At 36.5% G+C, this 17415-nt stretch overlaps 1 protein-coding gene across 1 annotated transcript; it reads left to right on the forward strand.

Moving 5' to 3' along the window:
- The first annotated feature begins 1882 nt into the window (after positions 1 to 1882).
- LOC149781493 (glyoxylate reductase/hydroxypyruvate reductase-like) lies at positions 1883 to 12172 on the forward strand. Its single transcript, XM_089935575.1, has 3 exons — positions 1883 to 2159; positions 7756 to 7926; positions 11250 to 12172. Exons 1-3 carry the CDS (start codon positions 1961 to 1963, stop codon positions 11819 to 11821), a joined length of 942 nt encoding a protein of 313 aa, XP_089791701.1. The 5' UTR covers positions 1883 to 1960; the 3' UTR covers positions 11822 to 12172.
- Positions 12173 to 17415: the final 5243 nt, after the last annotated feature.

Consider the following 17415-nt stretch of genomic DNA (forward strand, 5'->3'; position numbering starts at 1 on the left):
GTATCTATTTATGTATGTGTATCTATATATTTACCTGTGTATCTATGTTTGTATACGTGTATCCAGTGGCGTCACTAGGGTTCGTGTCACCCAGTGCGGTAACTCATGGTGTCACCCCCATGGACCTCCTTCCTGCACAAAATTTTAAATTTCTTATAGACAGTCACTTTGATGTCACCCTCTCTGATGGTGTCACCCAGTGCGGTCCGCACCTCCCCCGCACCCCACCCCTCCGGTGACGCCACTGTGTGTATCTATGTATGTATCTGTTTATGTATATATGTGTATCTATCTATGGAGAGAATAATCCAGGATTTTTATAACTATTTGTGGGCGATTGTTTGTAGCTTAAGCCGAGGAAGATGGTTGTTATTGGCGTAGTCTGCCCATGGCCACGCTTGCTTTAGAAATTCTGGCGTTGTTTTCAACACTGAAGTGGACTGCAGTTGACACCGTACTGCCAATATTGACGAATTTGTATACTTCATTGCGAGTTTTTGGCCATTTACTGTGAGATGAGTCCGGGTGTAGTGGATGGCATCAGGACCTATTGCGCTTAAGTTGATGCCTTACGCTGTCGACACAGCTCTTGCCATCTGATTTCATGGCCGGCGGATGCGAGTTTCTGTTCGGCCGACTGTTCATACCAAAGGCTTTGGCTGTTAATGTCAGAGACTCCAGTCAACTTATATATTGACTAGTCCTTTGTACAAATGTAGAGCTGATGGGGGGGGGGGGGGTGTAATGCTCAAATGTTGGTGTAATATGGCAAACATTAATTATGCAGAAAACTGACAGTGAGCTGCCACTTACCTTTGCATATCTCAAAACAAGAAATCGATATCTAGACCGAAAAGATGTACAGACAGAGATCGTTGAAGTTATCAACGGCCATAATTCTTGCAAATTTTGACTGTTTCTTGACAGTTAACCCACTGTTAGCAATACCTGGCCAGGCCAATTAAGAATATCTTTAATTACTCTGAAAGTATGGTTTACTTTTTGCTGCCACTTTCTCCTTCAATAAAAGTGCATTTTATTTGCGACATGAGAAATGAAGAAAAAATCGCCAGAATTAACCTATCTTAGCCTCTGACTTTGTTACCTCAAATGTACCAGTCCTAGACCACATGAACGAAATAATTAGTTTTATGTTCATTAAAATATTTGGGTATCCTCCAAAAATCCCAGACTATATTACTGAGAAAAGTAACTGTTATTCAATTGAGCGGGCTTAACATACGAGACTAAAACATGAAAATTAGGGTTGATAGTAGTGATGAGGGATTTGGTAAGAATCATATTAAATACCCAAGGGAAGGGTCAGAAAGAAAAGTGTATGACCATTATGGCCAAATCAGATTTTATTGTGCAGAATACCGTAATACAGGCACGAATATCAGTATATTGTATACAGAACATATTTCATTCTTAGAGAAGAAAAAAAATTCTGGGATAATGTGAAAAATCAGGCCTTATTGATGATATAAGACAAGCACTTGGTAGATATGAAACCAAACAGATTGCCGTCAGTCCATCAGACTAGCGAGTTATCTAAGGTTGACGGAGTTGTTCCCCTTAATCGAACACGAAAGGTCTGTTTGTTACTTTTATTAACAAACTTTCTATCCAAATAGACAAATTTGCAAGTCCAGGGTTTAAACATGACAACAATGTATACTCAGTTGCCAAGTGATCTTAATGTAACTGAAACCCAATTTTAAAAGCACTAAATATAAAATGCAGTAGAATGCATCCCCAGAGGAGCCCCTAATAATCAATAAAATTAATGGCAGAAAGCCTCTTAACATGTATTATCGACTTTTTGAAGGTTGTTTGAAGGACGTCCTTTATAATGTCAAGGCAAGAGGGCGCTGCAGTAACATACATCCGGCGTAAACACTTCACATCGTACTAGTGGCACGTAACAAAAATTTACACAAAATAGAGGCAACTAAAGATGCCGAAACCACGGGTATTCGTTACCCGTAAAGTTCCACCAGAGGGGATAACCCTGCTACAGGACAAATGTGACGTGAAGGTATGGGATAGTGAGGCAATCGTACCCCGGGAAGAGCTTCTGAAGGGTGTGGAAGGTGTGGAAGGCATCTTTTGCACCATAAATGACGTGATTAACAGCGAAGTTCTTGATGCTGCTGGTATGTGTAGCTACACGTTTCAAATTCAAAAACCGAAATCGAAATTCGTACGTAAACTTCTTTACACCTCGCTTGATATTTATGGTGTTAGTACCTCACTAGGCCAACAAGTAGATCTCCGCCTTTTTTTTCTTTCTTCTTCTTCTTTCTTTTTTTTTTTTTTTTTTTTTTTTCCTTTTCTTCTGACTGGTCAGAAGAAGAAAAAAAACGGAGATCTAATTGTTGGTCTTAGTGCCTCACTTGATATTTATGTTGTCGCACTAGACCCGTAAGTAGATCTCCGCTTTTATCTCTGCAGCCAGTAACGTCAGAAAAAAGGCGGAGATCCACTTGTTGGTATATTGGTCTATTTTGTCGCACTGGCAGTATCGAGTACGTCTTGCATTGTACTATCGTACCAAGGGAGGTAACCTACTGCGAGCATTTTTTTTCTTGAATGATTTACTCTGCCACGTACTAAAACAAATAACACAGATTCAGGAAATATATTTTAAAAAAGATAGAAGAAAAGAAAGAAAAAGAAATAAAACATTTCTTGTCGGAAATCGCATGTTGCACATTAAGACATTTCCTTGATTTCACACAATATTGTTCTCACATAGTTCTGGGAAATACTTCTAACCTATCACTTCCATCTGGTAATTATGAGATTGCAGACTACATGCAAGATTTACATACCTTGAAAACTGAAGAACTTGAAGTGCAAATTGAACACACTTTTACGAATAATTTTACTTGCATCAAACTGCAATCAAGACATAGATTGATCTTAGCAAGTCATCACAGTAAGGTAAAGGGGCCAATTAAGTATTTGGAACTGTTTAGTTAGACCAAAATATTAGTATCCTTTCATCTTATTTGAAGTGGTCAGTTTAGGGGTAATGTCCAAAATTGGAAAGTAAATCATCATATGGTGGGGACACTTATCGGTACTTAGTGGCAACAGTGCAGTCGAGTAATATCCAACACTGAACAGTGGATTGATCACCAGATGGCTAATTAGTGGCAGTGGTGCAGAGTAGTCCTAACGCTGATCTTTATGACGTGCTATGTCTTACATGTAGGACTGTGGTGCAGAGTAGCAGTCACTCGGTATATAAAATAAATTTCATCATTTGTGCTACCTATTCTTGCACCGCTCTGGTGGCCTAGTGGTTAGAGCATCCGCCTCGGATGCAGGAGGTCGTGGGTTTGATCCTCGGCCGAGTCATACCACTGACTTACAAAAATGGTACTAACAGCTACCTCGCTTGGCACTCAGCATTAAGAGGTTAGTGTTAGGACTGGTTGGCCAGGTGTCAGGATAATGTGACTGGGTGGGACATCATGCTACATGTATGCGGTATGCGGCATGATGCCCCAGTGCTAGACATCACTATAAACTGTCACACTACAGTCATCGTAGCGATATGACTGAAAAATTGTTAAAGCTACGTTAAATATCCAAATCACGCACACAAACACACACACACACACACACCTATTCTTACAGGAACTATTGCAGAAGTCTAGGTTTTGTGTAAATATGCCACATTCCTATAGTCGACAGTTATAGAAAAACATTGGTACGGGATCTCATCTGTGTTGGCAGGCACAGAATTCTCAACCTTATTTCCAACAAAATGAAAATGTTGCAGAGGCAGCCATTTTGAATTTCATTTATGAGAAGGAATGTATGAGGTGATGGGATTAGTTTATGAAATATTACATCATTTTGTATGTGGAAGCAAATATTAATTTATTTTTTAGTAACAGTATATTTTTTTAGCTTGTATCATATTGACATAAAAGAGAGGTCATATCAAGACAGATCAGGAGATTTCAAAATTCGGTCATGAGTTTTGACCTATAAAGAGGAAGGATTTTCATTGACCTGATATTCAGCATACAAATGAAAGAAAATCAGTTATTGAATTTTTTATTTTTTTTACATTAAAATATTCACATCATTTCATCCATTCAATCCATTCACATGAACTTATTGCCATTCATTCTCTTTCAATACATACCACAGCTACTTTTATCATTTCTTTGGAGATCATTGCTGGTGGCAGCCCTCATCATTTTTTATTTTAACACTTGGGAAATGGTTACTAGATTTAGGTTTCCTCTAGAGTCAGCCTAAATTTTCCTCAGAGTGAAAAATGTCCTTTTCATGTCTGCGTTGGAATATGGCAATATCAGTATAATTCAGCAGAGTCCATAAAGAAATTAAAATTGTGAGTAGATTTTGATTGCTGACTGTGTGCCAAAACTACTCCAGACTGGTACTGTCTGGTCTAATGGTTTTAAGTCAGTCAGATTCTCCACATTGAGCCCAAATACATGCATTATACCATTACACCCTTTGTGATTTTAAGCCATGTTTGCAGATACCTTTGTTGTCATCATTATGACCATTCTTTAATAATGACAGTCTTGTGGGTTGGTGGTTCTTTTCCTGGGTTCTTTATCCACCAGTTATATAGGCCGTTATGTATAGCTTATCTTGCAATGAGAAATGGCAGTAAACATCAAAACAACAACTAAGAATTAAATCAAGGTCAGTAGTGTAATTTATATGTGTTTTTTGGTGCAGTTGTTGTTGTTGTTGTTGTAGGGTTTAACACCATTTTTCAGCACACGATAGGCTATATATGTCAGCCAGTATTAATGGTGGATGAAGAACCCGGGAAATCCCCAGAAAGAACCACCGGCCCTCGAGAAGCTACTGGCAAGCTTTCTCACATGCCCAAATTGGCCGAATCCGAGACTCAAACCCACGCAGACAGAGATGAGATGGCAGTGATCCATAACGGAGACAGCTTTAGACCACTCTGCCATTTGGGGCCCCTTTTGGGTGCATTGGTAATAGCATTGTGGAATACATATTTTGCCTAAAAATCAAAGTCACAGGTCACATTCTGCAGATGGTCACTAGTGACACAGGGTTTTATTTAATAAATTATGATTGTGCAATTAGAATCTGATTTCTTATGAACAGTAAAAAGTCACCATGCGAGTAGTTTTTGTCATCCTTTTGCTTCAAAACATTTGTGCAATATATGATTTAGAGAAAAAAAATTTGATTAGATTTGAAACATGATCTGCTACCAGAAATGGGAGATTATGCTCAGCTATATGTTTGGCTTATCATGTCCAGGGATGTGATAACTTGGTCTGCCTTTGATGCCGATTCTGAGTTGATGGATATCACTGATGGCATATTTGATGTTGTGGTTTATATGCTTATATTAGGTGGGATTTCTGCATGACGGATAAAGTCATTTTTGTCACCATAATAGACTTGAAAATTACCTTTACTGGAAAAGCGGAATGCATATACATGTTCCTTTAAACTAGATTGCAGTCACTAAAATCTTCCAGTTTCCGACCATCACAGACTTTTGTGTGAGACTTTGGTTGCTTGGATTTTGGTGTTTGGCATTGGCACGGTTGGACATCTCAACAAGCTTTAAACAGCAAAGTCAAACTGACCCAGTTTTATGCCACTTAAGCTGTTGAGTAATCCAGTCATCAATTAATGTCTTTAATGCTGTTGAAATTGCTTTTGATCATACATAGTATAAACTCTAATCCATGTAGACTATTTTAAGCATCAAAGCAGAACATAACATGTGGAGTAATAATATTTATTGTTTTATGCTGATTGAGCTAACCCAACCATAATCAAAGTAACACATTTTAATTCCTTTGGAATTCTACTCAAACTTAGTGTAAACCACCTGGACAGACTCCCAAGAATGAAGCCAGATGACCATGCCTACATGATCAGAGGATGAACTTGACTACTACATTGTCTTGCACTGCCTAAGCCAATTCAGTCACACTATTACTGTCAGTATACTACAATGAAGCCAAAATGTGAAAAATGGACAAAATTAAATTTTTCACTTACAATTTTGTGTACTCTTGAGATTTCAGTGAGTGATACAAGTGGCATGAAACACCTATGAGACCATCAGATGTGGGAGGTTCACATACATTTTAATTTTATTTAATTGTTATAATTTTGTGCTTTGTTATTTAGTTTTCTAAAACGGGGGAAATATTCTGGCTTTTATACATCAGATTTTCATTCTTGTTCTGACTTGACAGAAAAGGCTGAGGTTAGTCTGTTGCCTATTTAAACCAATCAGTAAGATGAGAGGTTTCTGGGGCAGTGCATGCTGTGATGTGGCATTGGTCTTGCCACCTACTGATACAAACCTCAGCTGTTGGATAGTTATGGTACTCACCAAACGGCTGTCATATTGCTGATATTTGTTATTTTAATTGTGGATGCAATCTCTTACTTGACCTCTATTGTCAAAAATATTGAAGATTTAAGATTTAAGATCTGTATAATTTATTTCAAAATTGGAAATTTCCAGTTCCACATTTGTGGTTTTCGATGAAAGGTAGAAACAGTGCAAATATAAACTCATTTTAATTGTACCTTAGAATAGACCCTGATAGCCTGTCTAACTGAGCTATTATTTTCGTTATGCAGGTCCTTATTTGTTTTTACTGGAGAAGTCTGTTTTTTTATTTTATTTTCTAATTATTTATTTGCCTTCTATCTGATATGTCTATATGTCATTTTGTTTTTATGGATCTGTCTGTTCATATGTCAATATTTCTTTCAGTCTTTGAAGTACATGTACTGTGTATAATACTTTGACATTTTGTTCAGTAGATAACTTAAATCTTTTGGATTTTCATTTAGCTGCACATTTAGTCTTCCCTTTCTTATGTTGTTTTGTATTTTCTCAGTGACTGTCCATTTGCCAATATGCATAGCTTGTCTGTACACCATCATTATCATGAGCTGTGTTGATTTTAAGCAATGTTGATGTTTACAGAATCTTTAATGAGCTATATTGATTTTAAGTGATATCATTTTAAAAAAATCATTATGCCTCTTGTATCCATATCTCTGTATATGATGCAAAGTTCTTTTTACTGTCCATCTATCTTTGTGTTGGTTTCATTTTTGGAGGGATGGGTGGGTGGGTGCATGTCTTGGTTGGACTATGTAGGCTGTCCCATAAACTGACATGATAATGCTAATGTTTTATTGACTTGAAGGTGGAAACCATCATAATACCTGTGGTATTGCAAATATTTTTATTAACTTGACTAATGTTGATTCTGTTTTCATAAAAAAACTACAACCATTTTCAAATACATTTACAACAGAATCAGCATTTTAAAAAAAAATGTTTAAATACAAAAATATTCATTGCAACTCACTCTAATTTCAGCCTGTGAGAATTTTTTTTGCAAAGTATTGTGTAACCTTGATCCATGTTAAAATAAAGGCCTTTTTTGGAATGGATACTATTACAATGAAAAACATAGAAGAGGACTACAAGAGGAATGGATTGATATTTGCTGCCTTTTTGAATGGATACTTTTATAATGAAGAAAAATTTAAGAGGACTACAAGAAGACTGCATTGATATTTGCAGCCTTGTCTTGGAATGTGGTTGCAGAAGTGTAAGAGCAGTAGTTCCTATTGTTGTCATCGTCTTTGTTGAAGTTGTTTCTGCTATAAAACTAATATATATATGTTCTTAATTAGTTATTGATGATCATGTCCTCTTAACTACAGGTCCAACTTTAAAAGTGGTTGGCACGATGTCAGTTGGTAAGGATCATATTGATGTTGTAGAGTGTGAACGTCGAGGAATCTACGTATCCAACACTCCAGACATAGCCTCAGACAGCGCAGCAGAGATCACTGTAGCTCTCATCCTGATTACAACAAGGAGATTAGCTGAAGGTAAAAGACACAATGCCACCAGCATGCAATGGCTGACACAGTCATATTATTAAGTTACTAGAAATACATGTACCTGCATTTATTCACATGGTATGTCTATGATGCAAGATGTTCAGTGCACTGTTGTCTGTTACAAAATGGAACTGTTAGAAGCTTCTGATCCATAAAATGACACTAAAGTCTCATTTCAACTAAAACAAAACATGAATAAATTTGTTGCCTTTTCAATGAATATCATATATTCTTTATTATTCATATTCTCCTTGAATGCCAATATGGACTATAGTATCCAATTTCCTTGAATGCCAATATGGACTATAGTGTCAAATGGACTATAGTATCTGATTTCCTTGAATGCCAATATGGACTATAGTGTCAAATGGACTATAGTGTCTGATCTCCTTGAATGCCAGTTTGGACTATAGTGTCAAATAGACTATAGTATCTGATCTCCTTGAATGCCAGTATGGACTATAGTGTCAAATGGACTATAGTATCTGATCTCCTTGAATGCCAATATGGACTATAGTGTCAAATGGACTATAGTGTCTGATCTCCTTGAATGCCAATATGGACTATAGTGTCAAATGGACTATAGTGTCTGACTCCTTGAATGCCAGTATGGACTATAGTATCTGATCTCCTTGAATGCCAGTATGGACTAATGTGTCAAATGGACTATAGTGTCTGATCTACTTGAATGCCAGTTCTCTTCTTGTGTCTCGGTGTTGAGTAGGCATCGATCAAATTTTCTTCGTAATAAAATTACTTTAGTTTTAAAGGTTGTGGCTGCGGATTTAGCAGTGGATTAAAGATGTAATGTTCAGTGGTCAAAAATATGAGGGAGTTAGCAGTTTGATTAAAATCAAACCTCAACAGAGCCACATCATGGTACGATAGGTCTGTTAGTGTGAGTTCTGGTACAAGTCCTTCGTACAACTCCTCAGCTGGAGTAATAAGTATTATTTCAAACAACTGCACTATGGGGGTACCGATGCAGCCTTTTGTTTGGTTATTATGCCCTGCCATTCATATTGAACGAGCATGCATGCATGCATATCTATCTATCTATCTGTCTGTCTGTCTGCTCATTCCATCACTATTTCAATACAATAAGTCCCTCAGACATTATCAGGTGGAAATAAGTATATATTGGATGCGAGAGGTCACGGTTTCAAACCCCAGCCAAGTCATACCATAACTTATAAAAATGGTACTAACAGCTGCCTCGCTAGGTGCTCATCATTAAGGGGTTAGTGTTAGGAATGGTTGGCCTGGTGTCAGGATAATGTGACTGGGTGGGACATCATGCTACATGTCTGCGGCATGATGCCCCAGTGGTAGACAGCACTATAAACTGCCACACTGCAGATGTTGTTGTTGTTGTAGGGTTTAATGCCATTTTTCAGCACAAAATAGGTTATGCATGGCGGCCAGTATTAATGGTGGAGGAAAACCTGGGAAAGAACCACCGACCCACGAGAAGCTACTGGCAAGCTTTCTTTCTCATATACCCACATTAGCCGAATCTGAGATTCGAACCCACGCAGAGACAGGTGAGATGGCAGTGATCTGTAACGGAAAGCGCTTTAGACCACTCAGCCACTCGGGGCCCCTGCAGACATTGTAGCAATATGGCTGAAACTTTTTTGAGATTCATTAAAAATCCAAAATCACACACACACAGAGATAGATATATATATATATATATATATATATATATATATATATATATATATATATATATATGTTTGAGGGACTTAATGGATTGAAATATTTGGCACAAGGCTTTACTTTGAGTACAACTTAAAGATCTAGGGCAAGTTTGATTTTCAGTTTTCAAGCAGAATTTACAGAATTAGAGCCCCAATTTGAGGACATTGCCCCTCAGTTACATCGTATTGGTGAAGTTATTCATGCTGTATTGATTCATTTCTAAAATCTTGAATGGAATAAAACTTGTTGGAAAGGCCAGATTTTAATCAGATTGGACCCAAAGGTCAGAGGAGGATCTGAAGGTAGGAAGTCAGTGGTTAGATAAGACATTCGATGGGGATGGCTTGTGGATGGAGGACAGGAAGTTTGAAACTATGAGTCATGATATATAACAGTGGTTAGATAACACATTCGATGGGATGGCTTGTGGATGGAAGACAGGAAGTTTGAAACTATGAGTCATGATATATAACAGTGGTTAGATAACACATTCGACAGGGATGGAAGATGTTTGAAACTTTGAGTCATGATATATACAATGGTTTTGAAGGAAAATGTTTAAGTTTTGATGTCAGAAGTTGAAAAGCTTGAGCTTGTTCAAAAGTCTAAGAAACAGGATTGGTAGTTTGACCAGGTTAAGTGCACAACAAATATTATGACATACAGATTTGCCTTTTTTTGAAATGTTGATTGGCACTTATACATGCTGGCATCTGAAGTTATCAGCAACTATTACAATGTACTGATTTTAATTTAAGGCTACAAATACTGCATGAAAAAATAATGAGATTAGTTTGTTTGACAGAGATGATAAAATTGCTTGTAGCTGATGACATTATGTCCCTTATTGCATTCCACTGATGTCATCAGTCAAGACACTTAACGTGGTGTAGTGCGTAATATCATCAGTCAAAATGGATATAGTGTCGGCGATTCTTGATCAGTTGATTGGTTCATTAATTGGTTCATGGTTAACACACCAGCACATGAAAAGTTAGTACTGAGGCAATGTCAGTAAAGTACCATGTTGAGAAACGTATCATACCATAGATCTCACTCACAGAAAAATGACAGTATAATTTGATTTGTCACTTGGAAGACTAAATGAACATTATCTCATATGGGGGAATTATCGTATGTATGATATTTTATGAATGACATTTCTCACTCACAGAAATAAGACAGCATAATTTGATTTGTCACTTGGAAGGTTAAAAGAACATTGTCACATATTGGGGAATTATCATTAGTAATGATACATTATGAATGGCATTTCTCACTCACAGAAATAAGACAGCATAATTTGATTTGTAACTTGGAAGGTTAAAAGAACATTATCTCATATTGGGGCCCATCAGATCTGCTTATTATAGGGTATAAGTTGATCTCAATCTTTTTTAATGAAACTGAACATCATGTATACTATATACTGTCACTTGTCAAATGCCATTATTGTTACCCTCTCAGTGAAATATAAAAAAATGTAATTTTTACTCCCATAAAAAAAGAGTTCCACTTTCTTTGTTGTTAATATCATGTTTTTCACAGACACATAATATGTTCACAGTAATCTATCTGAATAGTAACAAAATATCTTACCATTTCAGGTATGAGTGCTGTCCGAAATGGTGAATGGACGTTTTGGAAGCCTCAGTGGATGCTAGGTCACAATTCCATGGAGAAAACACTTGGAATCTTTGGCTTTGGACGCGTAGGCTTTGGTGTTGCACGGAGAATGAAACCATTTGGTGTTGCTCGCATAATTTATAATGATGTTTTTGATGCTGCATTTGCAAGAGACTTGGCGACACATGTTTCATTTGATGAGCTTTTGAGTCAGTCAGACATACTTTGCTTATGTTGCGCTGTCACACCACAGACGATTGGGAAATTCAATAAGAAAGCATTTTCTAAAATGAAAAATACCGCTGTTTTGATCAACACATCTAGAGGACAAATTGTTAACCATGAAGATCTGTTTGATGCTCTCAAAGAGGGCCAGATAGCAGCAGCTGGTTTGGATGTCACATCGCCTGAACCACTTCCTGTAAACCACCCCCTTTTGACCCTCCCAAATTGTGTTATTCTTCCACATATGGGAACTAACACATGGGAGGCCAGAACAAGTATGAGCATCAATACCGCAAAGAACATTTTAGCTGTTCTAAATTTAAACTGAGCAATTATTCATAGACTGTTTTAGTTTATGACTTGCAATGTTGTACCTTATTGGCACTGATTATATTTACTAAAGCTGTAGAAGTAGATGATAATGACTTCATAAAACAAATAAGTCAATTTACAATTAGTCCACTTTTGAAATGTGCATTTGTCAAATGTATGTTTTTACAAAGACAAATTTTATGTGCTTATATTCCAACATGTAAAATAAATACCTTCATGAAATTTTTTCTTGGCGGCACATAACACGTGAAATGTTGTATCATGCTGAGGCTTCTTTAAAAGATGACTGTATTTGATTAATGTTGTTTTAATATATATACCCATTAAAAACCAATTCATTCCAAAAGTATTTTGTTTATTGTTTATTTTGTGTATATAGGGGTTATATTTTTGGGGATTTTGCAAATAATGCTTCACTTCAGCAGGTATAATGGGTTTCAGATTTGGTCAGATTAAATGCTATTGAACTGACATGCCTAATATTTTGATGTATTCCTTTGTTTGTTCATAGTTGTCTGACATGACAGTAAGTTTTACCAAGATAGTTTGGCCTGGATTATCACTTAGATTATATGGTTTTATGATGGTTTAGCTGAATTCTTCCTTTAACAAAGATTACCAACAAATCACAGCACCAAAATGCACCCCAGTATGTTCAAAGTCGTCGCTATACAGAGGCTATTACATAAGGGTTATTCGAGGTATCTGACTCCAATAAGTTAAGTTTATAAGAATGGAATCTGAAGTGTATTTTGTAACTAATTTGTTACAGCAATTCATTTCTTGTAGCTTTCTTTTAAGATTTGTTTAATTTTTGGGACTGGAATCAAAACCATGTTCGAATGGTTAAGAAAAACAAAACACTCAAAACAGGCAAATGAAATTTGGAAATCGTGTTTACATATACAGATAACCTAATTATATTTTCATGTCATTATAGCAATTTTCATTTTTCTTCATAGTTTCAAAGAGGGGTTTAAAATATTAAACCTTTCTGTCTACAGTGGGGGCATAAGTGATTTTCAAAACATCTTTTTATTACTTCACCATTCCTAAATAGAGGAGAACTACATCATACTACTGACATCTTGCAAAGGGCAGCTGATCCATTTCATTCCACATCAATCCATGGTATATTTAGCCAGCTGATTCATTTCATTCCATATCAGTCTATACCATATTTATCTAGCTGATGCATTTCATTTCACATGAATCCGTGGCATATTTACCTATCTGATGCATTCATTCCACATAAATCCATGGCATATTAATCAAGCTGATTCATTTCTTTCGACATTAACTCATGGCATATTTACCTAGCTGATCAATTTCATTCCATATCAGTCTATGGTATATTTAGCCAGCTGATCCATTTCATTCCATATCAGTCTATGACACATTTACCTAGCTGATCATTTCATTTCACATCAGTCCATGGCATATTTACCTAGCTAATCATTTCATTCCACATCAGTCTATGGCATATTTACCTAGCTGATCCATTTCATTCCACATCAATCCATGGCATATTTACCTATCTGATGCATTTCATTAAACATCAACCCATGGCATATTTACCTAGCTGCTCCATTTAATTCCACATCAACCCATGGTATATTTACCTATCCGATCCATTTCATTCCACATCAGTCTATGGCATATTTAGCCTACTGGTCCATTTCATTCCACATCAGTCTATAGCATATATTCCAAATGAACACATGGCATATTTATCTAGCTCATCTATTTCATTCCACATCAACCCATGGCATATTTACCTAGCTGATCTATTTCATTCCACATCAGTCCATTCTATATAAGTATTTATTTCATTTAATTTCAACCCTTTGCATATTTACTTAGCTGATCCATTCCATTCAACACCAATCTATGACATATTTAGCAAGCTGACCCATTTTATTCCACATTAACCCATGGCTTATTTACATAGCTAATCCATTTCATTCCACCTCAATCCATGGCATATTTAGACAGCTGATCCATTTCATTCCACATTAACCCATGGCATATTTACCTACCTGATCCATTTCATTCCATATGCATCCATCACATATTTACATCGCTGATCCATTTCATTCCACATCATCCCAAGGCACATTTAGCCAACTGATCCATTTCATTCCACACCAGTCTATGGCATATATAGCCAGCTCATCCATTTCATTCCACACCATCTCAAAGCATATTTACCTAGCTGATCCATTTCATTCCATGTAAGTCTATGGCATATCTTCCCAGCTCATCTGTTTCTTTCCAAATCAAGCCATTGCATATTTACATAACTGATCACATTAATTCTACATCAATCCATTGGCATATTTAGCAAGCTGGCACATTTCATTTCACATCAACCCATGGTATATTAAACTAGCTGATCCATTGGTACCATGTTAGTCAATGGCATATCTTGCCAGCTCATCCGTTTCTTTCCATATCAAGCCATGGCATATTTACCTACTTGATCCATTTAATTCCACATCAATCCTTTGGCATATTTAGCAAGTTGATCCATTTCATTCCATGTCAACCCATGGCATATTTACCTACTCGATCAATTTGATTCCATATCAGTCAGTGACATATTTTCCTAGCTGATCCATTTCATTCCATATCAACCCAAGGCAAATTTACCTAGCTGATCCATTTCATTCCACATCAGTCCATGGCATAGTTACCTAGATGATCCATTTCATTCCACATCAACAAATGTCATATTTAGCAAGCTGATCCATTTCATTCCATGCCAATCCATGGCATATTTACCTAGCTGATCAATTTCATTCCACATCAGTCTATAGCATATATAGCTAGCTGATCAATTTCATTCACATCAATCCATGGCATATTTACCTATATGATGCATTTCATTCCACATAAATCCATGGCATATTTATCAAGCAGATTCATTTCTTTTGACATTAACTCATGGTATATTTACCTTGCTGATCAATTTAATTCCATATCAGTCTATGACACATTTACCTAGCTGATCCATTTCATTTCACATCAATCCATGGCATATTTACCTATTGAGGTGGAATTAAATGGATTAGCTATGTAAATATGCCATGGGTTAATGTTGAATGAAATGGGTCAGCTTGCTAAATATATCATAGATTGGTGTTGAATGGAATGGATCAGCTAAGTAAATATGCAATGGGTTGAAATTGCATATTGCTAATCCATTTCATTCCACATAAATCCATGGCATATTTGTCAAGCTGATTAATTTCATTTGACATTAACTCATGGCATATTTACCTAGCTGATCAATTTCATTCCCTATCAGTCTATGGCATATTTAGCCAACTGATCCATTTCATTCCATATCAGTCTATGCAACATTTACCTAGCTGATCCATTTCACTTCACATCCATCCATGGCATATTTACCTAGCTGATCATTTCATTCCACATCAGTCTATGGCGTATTTACCTAGCTGATCCATTTCATTCCACACCAATCCATGGCATATTTACCTATCTGATACATTTCATTCCACATAAACCCGTGGCATATTTACTTAGCTGATCCATTTCATTCCACATCAATTCATGGCAATATTTACCTATCTGATGCATTTCATTCCATATAAATCCATGGCATATGCATCAAGCTAATTTATTTCTTTCTACATTAACTCATGGTATATTTACCTTGCTGATCAATTTCATTCCATATCAGTCTATGATACATTTACTTAGCTGGTCCATTTCATTCCACATTAATCCATAGAATATTTACCTAGCTGCTCCATTTAATTCCACATCAATCCATGGCATATTTACCTAGCTGCTCCATTTAATTCCACATCAACCCATGGCATATTTACCTATCCGATCCATTTCATTCCACATCAGTCTATGGCATATTTAGCCAGCTGATCCATTTCATTCCATATCAGTCTATGACACATTTACCTAGTTGATCCATTTCATTTCACATCAGTCCATGGCATATTTACCGATCTGATGCATTTCATTTCACATCAATCCATGGCATATTTACCTAGCTGATCATTTCATTCCACATCAGTCTATGGCATATTTACCTAGCTGATCCATTTCATTTCACATCAATCCATGGCATATTTACCTATCTGATGCATTTCATTTCACATCAATCCATGGCATATTTACCTATCTGATGCATTTCATTCCACATCAACCTATGGCATATTTATCTAGCTGCTCCATTTAATTCCACATCAACCCATGGCATATTTACCTATCCGATCCATTTCATTCCACATCAGTCTATGGCATATTTAGCCTACTGGTCCATTTCATTCCACATCAGTCTATAGCATATATTCCAAATGAACACATGGCATATTTATCTAGCTCATCCATTTAATTCCACATCAACCCATGGCATATTTACCTAGCTGATCTATTTCATTCCACATCAGTCCATTCTATATAAGTATTTATTTCATTTAATTTCAACCCTTTGCATATTTACTTAGCTGATCCATTCCATTCAACACCAATCTATGACATATTTAGCAAGCTGACCCATTTTATTCCACATTAACCCATGGCATATTTACATAGCTAATCCATTTCATTCCACCTCAATCCATGACATATTTAGACAGCTGATCCATTTCATTCCACATTAACCCATGGCATATTTACCTACCTGATCCATTTCATTCCATATGCATCCATCACATATTTATATCGCTGATCCATTTCATTCCACATCATCTCAAGGCACATTTAGCCAACTGATCCATTTCATTCCACACCATCTCAAAGCATATTTACCTAGCTGATTCATTTCATTCCATGTAAGTCTATGGCATATCTTCCCAGCTCATCTGTTTCTTTCCATCTCAAGCCATGGCATATTTACATAACAGATCACATTAATTCTACATCAATCCATTGGCATATTTAGCAAGCTGGCACATTTCATTTCACATCAACCCATGGTATATTTAACTAGCTGACCCATTGGTTCCATGTAAGTCTATGGCATATCTTGCCAGCTCATCCATTTCTTTCCATATCAAGCCATGGCATATTTACCTACCTGATCCATTTAATTCCACATCAATCCATTGACATATTTAGCAAGTTGATCCATTTCATTCCATGTCAACCCATGGCATATTTACCTACTCGATCAATTTGATTCCATATCAGTCAATGACATATTTTCCTAGCTGATCCATTTAATTCCATATCAACCCAAGGCAAATTTACCTAGCTGATCCATTTCATTCCACATCAGTCCATGGCATAGTTATCTAGATGATCCATTTCATTCCACATCAACAAATGTCATATTTAGCAAGCTGATCCATTTCATTCCATGCCAATCCATGGCATATTTACCTAGCTGATCAATTTCATTTCACGTCAGTCGATAGCATATATAGCTAGCTGATCCATTTCATTCACATCAATCCATGGCATATTTACCTATCTGATGCATTTCATTCCACATAAATCCATGGCATATTTATCAAGCTGATTCATTTCTTTCGACATTAACTCATGGTATATTTACCTTGCTGATCAATTTCATTCTATATCAGTCTATGACACATTTACCTA

Source organism: Sinohyriopsis cumingii, chromosome 15, assembly GCF_028554795.1.
Source record: "Sinohyriopsis cumingii isolate HCF-2022 chromosome 15, ASM2855479v2, whole genome shotgun sequence".
In the NCBI taxonomy this organism is placed as follows: Eukaryota; Metazoa; Mollusca; class Bivalvia; order Unionida; family Unionidae; genus Sinohyriopsis; species Sinohyriopsis cumingii.